The sequence below is a fragment of the Neolamprologus multifasciatus genome, chromosome 10 (genome assembly GCF_963576455.1).
Source record: "Neolamprologus multifasciatus chromosome 10, fNeoMul1.2, whole genome shotgun sequence".
NCBI classification, from domain to species: Eukaryota; Metazoa; Chordata; class Actinopteri; order Cichliformes; family Cichlidae; genus Neolamprologus; species Neolamprologus multifasciatus.
Window position 1 is genome coordinate 16,672,767 of NC_140448.1, and position 13,052 is coordinate 16,685,818.

General features: G+C 42.2%; 1 protein-coding gene across 1 annotated transcript in view; it reads right to left on the reverse strand.

The window, feature by feature from the left end:
- The window catches only part of frem2a (FRAS1 related extracellular matrix 2a), a 73,163-nt gene extending 62,562 nt beyond the window's left edge, over window positions 1–10,601 (reverse strand). The window contains exons 1-2 of the mRNA XM_085174452.1: window positions 5,225–10,601; window positions 2,198–2,287 (exon numbers count right to left, since the gene is read on the reverse strand). Of these exons, the coding sequence (XP_085030578.1) occupies window positions 2,198–2,287; window positions 5,225–10,205 (5,071 nt within the window). The 5' untranslated portion in view covers window positions 10,206–10,601. The remainder of the gene's footprint in view (window positions 1–2,197; window positions 2,288–5,224) is intronic.
- Window positions 10,602–13,052: the final 2,451 nt, after the last annotated feature.

Genomic DNA, 13,052 nt, shown 5'->3' on the forward strand with positions numbered 1-13,052 from the left:
GGTGAAAAAATTGGTGCTGTATTTGTAATACTGTATTTGTAATACTGTACGTTAACCTCAATTATGTGTCTCGGTACAAGACGAGGTGATCAGTGCATTGCATTATTTAAAGAAGACAGATGTAAAGAAACAAAACCAACAATGACTAAACTTGTAGTCCAGTTATTTGACTGTTTTAAAACAGCTTAAACCACACTATGATCACATTGTGAAGACAGCTGCTGAAGAAAGTTTGCATTATATTTTATGATAGGACTCCACCATCCCATGTTCTTATTTATTTATTAACATACTGCTTTGCTTTACAGACCCCTTTATTTTGGTTGTAGTGATACGTAACTTTGAACTTTAGGGCTCAGCAGAGCAGCTCCTCTGCCTCCATCTCACCCTATCATAAGAATCCTCCTTTGATGCACAACCTTCTGCATATCCTCCTTCTCTACATCCTTCTCTGTGATTTTTCTCTTTTCCTCCTGCCGGGTAGCTCCATCTTTAGCATCCTTTGTCCAGTATGCCCACTATCCCTCCTTTCCATATGTCCACACAATCCCAGCTTTACCTCTCTAACTTTGTCTCCAAAGCAGCCAACCTGAGCTATCCACTCATTTCTGTCCATTCTGGTCACCCCCAATGAAAACCTCAGCATCTTAAACTCGCCTATTTCTAGCTGACCCTCCCCTCTTTTTGTCACCACCACCGTTTCCAAACCATACATCATAGCAGGTCTTGCTACCATCTTGTAAACCTTCCCTTTCACTCTTGCTGCTATCTTTCTGTAACAAATCAGCCCTGACACTTGTTTCCACTCACTCCACCCCTCCTGCACTCTCTTCTTCCCCCCTCTTGTGCATTGTCTGTTGCTTTGTCTGGCTGACCCCAGATATTTAAACTCTTCCACATGCACTAAATGTACTCCTTGCAGCTGTACTGTTAAACCTCTCTCTCTTCCATTCACACACATGTATATTGTCTTTGAAGACATAAAAAGAGAAGAAGAAAATGCTTCAAACAAGACGGGGACTGCAAATCTTTTGCATAAATTTTGGTATTTTCAATATATCCCACTTAGAGGGATTGTTTGGAATGATTCTACTCGTGTATGTTTCTGCAGCAGTTTTTTCATGCAGAGCACATTTTCAAATATTTTTTCCTGTGCAAATTTTTATTCAATAATGAGCATATACATTCAGTATTATGAGGTTTCTTCTTAGATTTAGTCTTAAATAAATTCAACTGCATCTTAAGCTCTTCCTCCCTCACTGAGATTTTTGGCATCTGCTGATTACTTAATTAGCAGCTGCCTTCATAAAAGGATGCTAAATTAATGCACATTGGAGAGATGCATATAGCATAAGATATGGTGACTTGTACGTGTTAATTTCATGTGCAAATTGGGCCCCAATTGGCAGTTATTATGCATGTAATGTTGGTTTGAACCAGAATAGAAAGGAGGTAATATTTGCCAATGTTGTCACATGTAAAATAAAAGCAAGCGGTTATTTTTTCAAACTAAAATGTTCATCGCTTTATAAAAACTGTACATAAATGGAGACTCTGCATAAAACCACCTTATGTCAGTGTTTATTTTAAATACATGTTAATCTTCTGTTCTGCCAAAAAACTCATGAGAAATTTTCTTGCATTCAAGATAAAATATGCACTAATACTGCTTGGCATATCCTGTCATATTTACAAATTACACAGTCAGTCTCATTAACTCGATGAACTGTAAAAATGATCTTCACACCACAAAGAGTTTTCTATCTTCAGTGACCCTGGACATCTAATCAGTTCCCTGGTAAGTTAATACAATGCAGCAGTACAGAGTTACAGGCTGAACACCTCTGCTGGCCTATGCAGATTTGTCAGAATTGATATTCTACGAGGCCGCTCTGAATGGCAGATCATTTTATGGGCAAATCCTGAATGAAATGCAATCAGAGCAAAAATAAACTTCACTGATCTGTTTATAAAATCTGCTGGGAACAATTTGCAAAATTATATAACTGATCTCAGTCTGGGTTAGAATAAAAATGCTTGACAGCTGACTTGTAGATCTCAATTCTGAAATACTGAATGTAGGGACTTTTTTTTTTTTTTTTTTTTTTAGCCGGACAGCTATTGTAGAAACTCAGAGCAAAGAGGAGTAATACTGACAGACGAATAAATGCAAATATAAAAGAAGGTGAACTCTTACCATTATCCTCAACAGAGAAATGGAAGACATCAGACGTAGCGTTTTCTCCACTCCGCAACACATAGCAGACGCTCAGGCCATCGATATCGGCTGCAACAGAAAAGCAACTTTAGTTTTTTAAAAATGGTAAATGGCCTGTATTTTGTATAGCGCTTTACTAGTCCCTAAGGACCCCAAAGCGCTTTACACAACCTGTCATCCACCCATTCACGCACACATTCACACACTGGTGATGGCAAGCTACATTGTAGCCACAGCCACCCTGGGGCGCACTGACAGAAATATATATATATATAGAAATATATATATATATATATATATATATATATATATATATATATAAAAAAATATATATATTTTTTTCTTTTCATGAATCTTTCTTTCGTGAAACTTTGAAGTGTCAAATCAGGTGTGAAAATTATATCTGGAAATAAAAGCACAGTGAACTGAATGTTTGTGCAAACAGAATAAAACTCAGTCACCTGAAATCCACCAAAGGACAAAAAACAAAAATCAAGATGATAAACAAACAGAATTTATTTTTTTAAATATAAGTAATTATAGAATGCAAATGAGTGCCACTGTAGCCTGCTTTCCATTTTAAAGTCATGTCTTGCGCTGTGAAGTGAATGTGAGACGATGCACGATAAACAATATCAGTTTGCTCCAACTTAAAGCAAGGTGATGGCCAAAAGTACCAATTTCATCGTGCAGAGATCTGTCCTTGTCAAGATTTTTTAAAAATACATATTTAGTAAATAAAATTTGCATTTTAAGAGTGGGGAAAAAAAAGGCCCTTCATGTTGTGTTTCATGCTGACTACAGAAATAGCCTCAAACACACTTTGAAGTTGCATTATGGCTTGTTCAAACACTCTCTCTGTCAAATAATTGCTCAAAGATGGAAGCTGTCCCGCTCCAGTACTATATCAGCTACAGTAACAGCAGGTCTCTAGTATCACACTGATTCAGTTCCTTATCAGTACTCAGCATGAACAATTTTCCACCAGAGAAAGCATTCTGAAAGTCATGCATCCGTAATCCAGGATGATAAGGTCGCAACCTCAAATCCAAGCTCAAGCTAAAGCAACAGAATACATTTAAACCCAGAAACGGCCAACTCGGTGTTTCATCAGCGCTGAAAACCAGGTGACAGTGGATCTTTTTTAATGACAGACAAGGCAAGAATGTTAAAACCAGGAGTTTCGGCAGGCACACAGACACACCTGTTTTTCCAACTTTTCTGAATTACAGGGCTCTGCCTACATTTCTTTTTCCCACCAGTCTCTGCAAACACCCATTACAGTACAGAAAAATCATCAAGACTGTGAAAGGGCTTTGCCCCTTCAAACCACCTCCTTTAATAATAGATGTCAGAGGAAGGAGGTTCATAAAAGTATAAACCCCCGACTCCTGCCTGGGATGAAGCTTAAGTCTGCTTCTCTTGTGCCGAACATGAAAGGTGACAAAAAATATACCTTTCATGTGATGCAAAGACTTTGTTCGCTTCCAGATTGCTGCTCACGTTTTTCAGATTATTGAGTGTTGAATCTAATCGAACGGGAGGTGCAGCCTGAGAAGGATCCTCTCTGTGGCACATACTTTAACCTGAGGGCCTTACAAATACAAAGTCAACACTGTGAACTAGGGGCACATTGTTCATTAAATATTTAAAAAGAAAGCCTCACGGGATGTGCCCTGGAAATAGGATGAGTAAATAAAGAGCGAGGGATTGTCTCTTTCACCTGACTGATTCTTCTGACGAGCCTGTTTGCTCTCTCTCTCTCTCTCTCTCTCTCTCTCTCTCTCTCTCTCACTCAATGTCTTACGCCCCTTCCCTCATTCGTTATTTCTCTCATGTCACCCACACATCCCCCACCCCTCCTCTTCTCTTGCCTCTTTTGCACGCTCCTCCACTTTACTTGCTCTCTCTTGCCCCTCTACTGCCCTTTGTTTCTCATTCCCACTGCACTCTTGTCTCATCTATGCCCTTTTTTTCCCCCAACGACTGCAATCCTCACAGTGGTTGTCAGAAGTGTCCATCTCCTGCAGACTCAAGTGCTGCTTTTTTTGGCACTGTGTTCTCACACCACGTATGAGTTTAAGCCAAGCTGTGTCATAAGCAGGTGGATTTCCTTACTTGTTGCTCTAATTGCCTCAGCGTGATATGAAATACGTCATTGATTGCATCGCTTTGAACCTCAATCAACGGCATTGTTGTCTTGAATCCCTGCCCGTAATATCAGTCATCGAATGTGCACAAATGCAAAAGAAATGTGTTCAAACATTTAAAGCGGCACAGTGTGCTCTGCGTGTTGGTGTAAAAATGCATTTTGGTGAGAGCTCTCTGCGTTTCAACAAATTCTTTCAAATTGACTTGACCCTGGTCAAACTATCAGAATGTGCTGCAACTCAAATGCCATCCTGTCACTCGAAGCTCCGCGCTGACCTTTTCACACGATCCCCCTACTTCTGTCCTGCTTCATTTAACAGTCCACTGTAGAGAACATCAGATGTGAACATTTCCCCAGAGATGCAGAAATAATAAATTATTCATCCCAAACTGTCTACAAGACATTTGTGCGAAACATCAGCCTCTAACTTGGTCTGCTAATTATGATTTGATGAGCAAGGCACATCTAAATCAGGCGCACAAATTAACTATTGAAATTCCCAGGCCTGTACTTGTCACACGTTTGAATAATTATTACTCCATAAATTAAAGTCTTTGGTGGGCTGGAAAAATTAATCAAAACTTACACATTTGCAAGGAATTTTGATGTCTAACACTGTGCTTCTCAGGACGATCTTGTATTTAAACATATATGATTACATTTTCAAGGACAGGCATGCAGAGGTAATTTTGCTTGCTAAAAATAATAACTGATAGACTTTTCTCATAGAGTGGAATGAGGAATTAGATCTGACTGATTACTAAACAAAATCGTTGCTGTTTGATTATTTCCTCCACATTCAATATTCATGCTGACACATTATAGAGCTGGTAGGTGTTTTGTTCAAAGCTTACCTTGACTGAAGGTGTTGATGGAGTTGTTGCCGTGCCCGAGATGAATGATGTAACCATGTTTTGGCTGGGTGGTGATGTGGAACAGCAGCGAGGCCGGACTGCTGTCTCTGTCCTCTGCCTTCAGCGCCTTGGAGCTGATGGGGAACCCCAGGTGACCCGTGGCCAAAATCTTCAAAGTGGGCGCACCTTTGTTTACAACAATTTGGGGGATGCCATTGTCAACTCCCACGATAGTAATCTTGAGAGTTTGAGGGCGCCTAGTCTCAAAAACAGTGTCGGGGAAAACATAAAAGTCAGTGTGTGTGCCATCGGTGACAGTAAAGGAGAGCGAGTCCTCTGATGATTCAGTTCCGTCGTGCTTGTAGCTGATGAGGTTTTCATTGAGGTCTAGTTTTGTGAAGCTGCTGATAGGTGTGGACTCGTTGTAGAGCAATTTGCCATGAACAGGAAGCTGGATGATCGTAAATTTGATCAGCTTCTCGGCTGTGTCCTGGTCTTCAGCCGTGAGCTCAAAAGGTGTTATCAGCTTAAGCTGCCCTTCTGTGACAACTAGATCATTTACAGTCACAACAGGTTTTTTGTTATCGACGTCCACAATCGAGATTCTGAATGTTCTGAAAACGGGATTGTAGCCATCAGTGACTTCAAACTCAAAACTGTCCATTTTCACCTCATCGTCTGAGGTATGGATGTAGTAAATCTTACTGCCAGCCAGTTGGAGCTGGGTAAAAGACACAATGGGAATCCCAGGAGTGTCTGTGCACTCTAAGTGGCCTCTAACAGGGGCCCTTGTGACAGTGAAAACCAAGTTCTCATCAGGACTGTTGAGGTCAGTGGTACTTAGGAGATCGGTGGTCAGAGTCACCTTGCCACCTTCTCTCAGAGAAACACCTTTACTGACCACATCAGGGAAGACCATGTCAATGGTGTCCACTGTGATGTAGAAATAACGATCAATTAGTGGGTTTAAACCGTCAGTGACATCAAATTTGACCATGTCTCGAACGCCCTCCTGTCCACTGTGCGTGTAAACTACGAGCCCTGCATCAATTTCAACTTGCGTGAAATTCATGCCCAGCGTGATGTTTTCCAGAGACCCCGATGGGGTTTTTCTCTGCAGCAGACCCTGACCAGGCCCAAACCGGATAATATATGTAAGTGTACTGTCATCTGAATCTAAATCTGTCGCTTTGAGCACTTTGTTGCTGATTTCTTTGGTCTCCCCAATTTCCACCTCTAGACCATCATTAATGAGCATTCTGGGGGTTTCATCATCAACAGCGATGATATTAACCGTGGCTGTTTTTTGAACCAAGTACTTCCCATCAGTCAGAATGACATCAAAGCTGTCCTCGATTGTCTCGGAGTCATCGTGCTCATAAATAATACTTGACGACTCTCTAATCTGCTCTAAAGTGAAATTAGTCACCAAAATGGAGCCTGTGGCTAGCTGGTTTAAAATTGCACCATGTTTGGGAGGTTTGGAAATCATAAACACCAGCTCCTCAGATGGGATATCGGCATCAGCTCCATTCAGAATTTGTGAGTCGATGGCGATGTTCATCCCCTCCATCAAAACTATCTCTCTCAAGTAAATCTCAGGTTTTTCATCATTCGCTGGGATGATAACAATTGGGAAGAAATGGTTCTCTGAGAAATTTATACCATCAGAGCACCTAAATATGAATCTATCATCTACTGGCTCGACCCCCTTGTGAATGCTCTGCACGTAGTAGATATTTCCCTCCCTGATGTCTCTGATGGTAAAAGCACTGATAGCTGTTCCTGACCTGGACTTCTCTGAGCCTGGAGCCGGGGATATATTCTCCACATAGCCGGCAGTGGGCTGCACAATGATAGTGCAAAGGATATCATCAGTTGGAGTGTCGTTATCATCAGCGTTCAAGTGCTGAGGGCCAATGGCATATTTTTCTCCTTCAATGACACTGAACTGAATACCAACTCTGACCTCAGGGGCCTGACTGTCAACAGGAAGGATAGTGACCTGAACATGAACTCCGGTGACCTTATTGCCACCTACTGCCCAATCATCAGACATGTCACTAAGAGTCAAATTGAAGCCATCCTGCTGAGAGGTGAGACCTATCTCACCACCAGTGTGTGCATAGACAACTACACCGTTAATTATGTCAGCCTGAGTAAACTTTGTGGTAGGGACTCCTTTAACTAATATTTCACCCATAAGGGGAGGATCTTCCACAATAAAAGTCAGCCGAAGGTCATCTGTGTCATCATCACGACCTTGAATCACATTAGTTGTTATTTCTGTGGCTCCATTTTCCAGCACCTCCATATGAGACCCGATCGTTCCCGCAGGCAAGCTGATGGTTGGAGATTCATCATCGACAGGCTTTACATTAACTTTGACCGTCACGGTCACAATATGAATTCCATCACTGACATCCAGCTGAAATTCATCGTTTACTGTCTCTTCTCCACTTTGAATATACAATAACTTTCCCTCTGAGATATCCTCAAGTCTAAAAACTCCTTTTTTTTCCAGGTCAGTGAATGCAACCTGGATCTGACCATGCTTAGGAGGCTGACTCAGAGTAAAGGTTATTCGCTCCCTCTCAGTGTCGGGGTCTGTAGCATCTAGTTCAGCGATTGTGATTATATGTATGCCCCGTTCAAGCACAGTAAAGCCGGTGTTTGTGATCTGAGGTGGTTTGTTGTTAACAGGCTGGAGATAGATGGTGAAAGCCCCTTCTACACTGTTTCCAGCTGTGTCTTCAACAGTATAACGAAACTGCACAACGTGGGCTGTGATTCCAAGCTCAACATCTGGGGGCTCGTAGGAGACCTTATGGTGGTTAATTTGAGCTTGTGTGAACTCTGTTACTTCAGTGCCGGAGTGGTCTGTCAGAACCAAAGAACCGAACACAACAGGGTTATTTTCATCTGCATCTGTGGGGGGCTGGATGACTGTATACTTGAGGTCACGGTCCTCAGAGTCCAAATCAGTATAGTGCAGAACTTCTTTGCTAAAGTGAGTAGGTTTGTACTCCTGAACAATCATTTCCAGGGTGGTGCCAGGGAACAGCTCAGGGGCTATGTCATCGACAGGTAAAACTCGGATTATAAACACACTCTCTTCTGACAAATTAGGGGGGTCGTTGTCATCCTGGACTGTGAATGCAAACTGATCCGTGATTGCATCTGTGTTGTGAGGGCCTGTGTGCTTGTAAAACAACCTCCCATCAGTGATATCTTTCTGAAGCCACTCTGTCACCTCTTTCTCATATACTTCATCCTCAGCATTAAATTTCCAAGAGGAAGGGTCCTCAGGGGCATCTGACTGCCTTAGGAGCAGCGTGCCAATAGAAGAAAAAGGGGGCACAATAATGAATTTAATAGTTGAGTCCTCAGAATCAATATCAGCAGCGCTGAGCATGAGGGGAGATATGGGCATCATTTGATTTTTGAACAGCACCAAACCGGTGTTGGCATTTATAATCGGTGGCTCGTCATCGGTGGGAACAATTGTAACGGGAAAGAGAAATTCAACTTCATTTTGCCCATCTGTCATTTTGAAGACAATGTTGTCGCTGTATGTGTCAGTCCCGTCGTGCTGGTACACAACAACTCCTGTTGCGAGGTCTGCGGGTGTGAAGAATTTCCTGTGAGAGCCCAGCACTGTGAGGTCCCCGTGGCGCAGCCCATCCACCACTGTGACTCTGACAGAGTCGAGGTTGTCCTCATCACTGATCTCCAAGTTGTGAGCGCTGAAGAGAGGCCGAGACTGCCCCTCATACAGCAGCTGACCCGTGTTGCGTGTCACGACAGGGGCCAGAGTGTTCATGGGCTTCACAACAATCATAAAAGCAAATGGGTCCGAGATGGCCCCGTCTGTGTCCACCACCTCAAATTCAAGCTGGAAAATCCTCTCAGTGTCTGAATCCAGGGAGGGGGGCTTATAAGCTATTTTAAGATCGCGCAAGTCTCTCTGGTAGAAGGAGGTGATGGGGAGGTTTCTGTCATCAGTGCTGACTATATAGCCTTCCTCATAAGATAAGGGGGAAGTAATATTGAAAATAAGCTTGTCTGGGTCTGACTCGGCATCTTCAGCGGCAAGCATATCAGGGGTGAGGGCGGTCATGACAAACTGGCTGACCTCCATCATCATCATGGACACAAAGCTGGGTTTGGGGGGAGTGTTCTCCTCTCCCCCTTTGATGCGAATCATAAGATGAAAATACTCCTGTTTCACTAGGTTGCCTTCCTTATCCTGCAGCTCCACAACCATGGGGACATAATCCCTGTTGGGGGATTTGCGCTGGAAAGTGTGCTCATAGCGGATATCAGCTCGTGTGAATTCATCACAGTCCATCATTGCAGAAAGTTTACCCCCATGGATGAGTTTCCCGTATCTAGGCAGCGAGTTGCTGCTGCTGCTGGACTGGGATGTCACCTCGCATTTGTGAGATTCTCTGTCATAAGTGAACTCTAAAATCCTCTTATCAATAGGGTTACTGATCCCTTTGAGGTTATCAACAGTCAGAGGCATGTTTTTGGTGATTAACTCGAGCTGCGTGAACATTACTTCAACCTCCATCATAAACGGAATAATGACCGTTTCGGTTTGCGCGTCATACCTGAGCTGCATCCTCACTCTGTCTTTAGCCGGACTTCTCGATCCGTGGTGGGAGTAAGTCACATCATTTGGACCAAAATCGCAGGGAAACTTTTTGGGAGACAGATGACCCGGTCTCTGCGAGAGCGGATCATTATCGAGCACGTTGATGCTGCACCGGTCGCCGGGCTGTGTCTGAATGACCAAATCATTGATTGGATCGATAAAAACCGATCTCCCGAAAGGCACGCGTATTCCGTTGTTGGCCACAAGGATAGCGTCCTCAGACAGTTCTGATCTCAGTGCATAAAATAATCCAGAGCTGTCAGACTGCGCGAAGACAATACCTGTTATGGAAAAACACAGGAGAAGTCCACAGGACAACATGTTCACCAGTTATGTGAGCTCTGCCAAGGTGCAAGAAAAGGTTTTTTTTCCAAAATGTCTGTTTTACTTAACAAAATAAAAAATCCCAAAACAATAGGGAGTCAGCGGGGTGCCCACGCAGTGACTCCCGTGCATCTATCCGTGCGGACCCTCGACATACTCCGCGAGAATAGCGCTCAGGAGTTTTAACTTCAGCCGCTTGAGAGCCCAGCGTAAAGCGCCACCGCCCATCTCTGCACATATTGGAGGATTTTGAAGGCTTGTTAGCTCAGCCCTATCGCTAATGGGCAGTACGGCTGACAGTCACGGAGAGGTGGAGACTGGAAGATAAACTGAAGTAGACAGATTGATTATAGCTTAATTACCAAGCGTGTCCTCTTGGTAGAACTACTCCCCCCCCCAACGATCAGAATGGAAAGACGAGTTTAAATAAAATCCTCTTTTTAAGCACTCTGCCTAACACAGGTAATATTATCGTGTAATCTTTGGACATGCAGACACTGATGAAATTGTGAGAAACGGCAAATTTATAATTGTTTATTTTCCACGGTGTGCCAGAAAAGGTCATTTCAACTCCACCAACGTTGTCATTCTTCGGGTTTTTAACTTGAGAAAGCTGTAAAAGTACGCATCATACGAGCATGTAAAATTATAGTCCTTAAACTAGTTATCTTACTAAGTGAACATTTGCTGGGACATATGCAGGCTACAGATAATTTATGTGTTCCTATACGGCAACCTATTTTTCGTTTATAAGAAATTACAGACAACCCATTAATTCCATTGATCACTGTTGTATGCCATCTGCCCCCAATATTAATAATACATTTTAAGATTTGAGCTGTATCCCCTACTTAATGGGATATCTCCATTAGTCATTTGGTAGCTGGGCGTATTAATCCCCTGTTGTGTTTCCCCCCACTTGCTCTGCAGTAACTCCTCGCTTTCTACACAAAGTTAAAGTACGAAGAAGGTGAGGACGAATTTCCTTGCCCATTTCTTATTCATGTATGCGTTCATCCATTTATTTAGCTTTATATTTTGAAGCAAATACGCAGCTCAGTGTGGACTTCAGAAAGATGATGACCTTCCCTTAAGCAAGAAAAAGCAACAATAAAAACCCACCCACTGCCCATTAATTAGAACAAATGACCCTGTCCTTGTCAGTCCAGAATAGACTAGTAATCGTAATACGATAAACAAAATTCCAACTATAAGCAGGAGCGCGGGGACGTGAAATACGCATTCAGCTGCCGTGCATGGAGCAAGAAATATTGCAATTGTTGCTTAGAACTGGAGGGAATAGTGCTAGACCTTGGCGAACCTGTGAGGGGGGGTTGTTTGAACATCTGTCAAGGCTAATTCATGAGAAAATACACCCACTTCCCCCCGTTGCTTAGCAAAGTGTTTTTATGTGATCAGATTTCTAAGATTTTAACATTTATGCATTTATTTTATTGATTTTCTTTTTTTGGAACGATATTTGACGTCGCACTGGCAAATGTCCTGGTCAAAGAAAAAATATATGTTTGACATTAATAAAAGATGAGCATGCCAGGAGTTATGTTTTGGCAAGAACGAGTACACTTAACGAAAAACAAGGTCAGCTAACAAGGGGACAATCTTCATCAGCCCGATTCATAATTTATCTAATGTCACTATGAGGCAAGGTCTCACAGTTGCTGTAAACCAGTTGAAGTTTTTGTGATTGTTCTGATACTGGTTATAAGTTTTGAACATGAATATTTAAAAAGTTCCACACTTGCAAATCTGACAGCTTTGAGTCGTTAAAGTCATTATACCTAAAGCTGATCCGTAGAAGAACTGCTTGTGACTGCATTTTGTTCTCGACTCTACCCAGGTTTAAGATGCCAGGTGATTAGAGGGTTTCTTCTGCTTTGTTCCTTTCAAAGTACAAGGCACCTCCAGCTTTTCCAGCTGTCACACTCGCTGCATGCTCAAAAACACTCATCTTGTGACTTCACACGTGCATGTTAGATTCACCGCTATGGAAACTGAAATTGTACTTAATATTAAAACCTGATACTTCCGAGACACAAACTGTGACAAAGATTGAAGTGAATGCAAAGATCTTAATTAGGGAGGCAAAATAATAAGCTAGAGAAAAAAATTACACCTGGAAATTTAAGGTAATGAAAAACAACAAGAAAAAGTCCAACAATTATGGGACAGAGTTTATATCTATATATGATTCTGTTCCCATCTGACTAATTAATACAGAGAATCCGGCTCATCCCTGCAGCCCATCTCTATCACCTGCTAAGCAAAACAGAATTTTTTGGGGAAAGTTGAGGCTAATATTCATGACATTTTCACACTGTACAGGTTGTGGGGTTCCTTGAGCACAGCAGCCGTTCTGCTATTATAAGGCCACATGTGGAGATTTTTTCTTCTTCTTTCAATTGGTACCTATATTCAGGACTTTCAGGTAATTGGGTATGCCAGTATGAGTGTTAGGTATACATCAGATTTTTACATTTGCATAAAATTATCTGTACAAGTGCGTCTGAAAGCAAGGGAAATGCTCAGCATTGCAGTGTAATCACTGAGCCGGGAGCACACCAAGTACATTCATCTAAATCATTTCCACATATTTGTGTCATTCTTACAGTCAGGATGAAAATGGATCAAGATTAGAGTCTGTAATACTTGGTCATAGGTTGTTTTTTTGTCTGGTTACCAGGTACCAATATAAATTAAAAAATGCCTGAAACATCTAAATGATAAATTCTCACTGCAAGGTGGAGTCCTTGAATTCTGACTGCACAGCACATTGACATTTTTGTTTGTTTACAGACACACACCACCCACATGCCACCGTCCCAG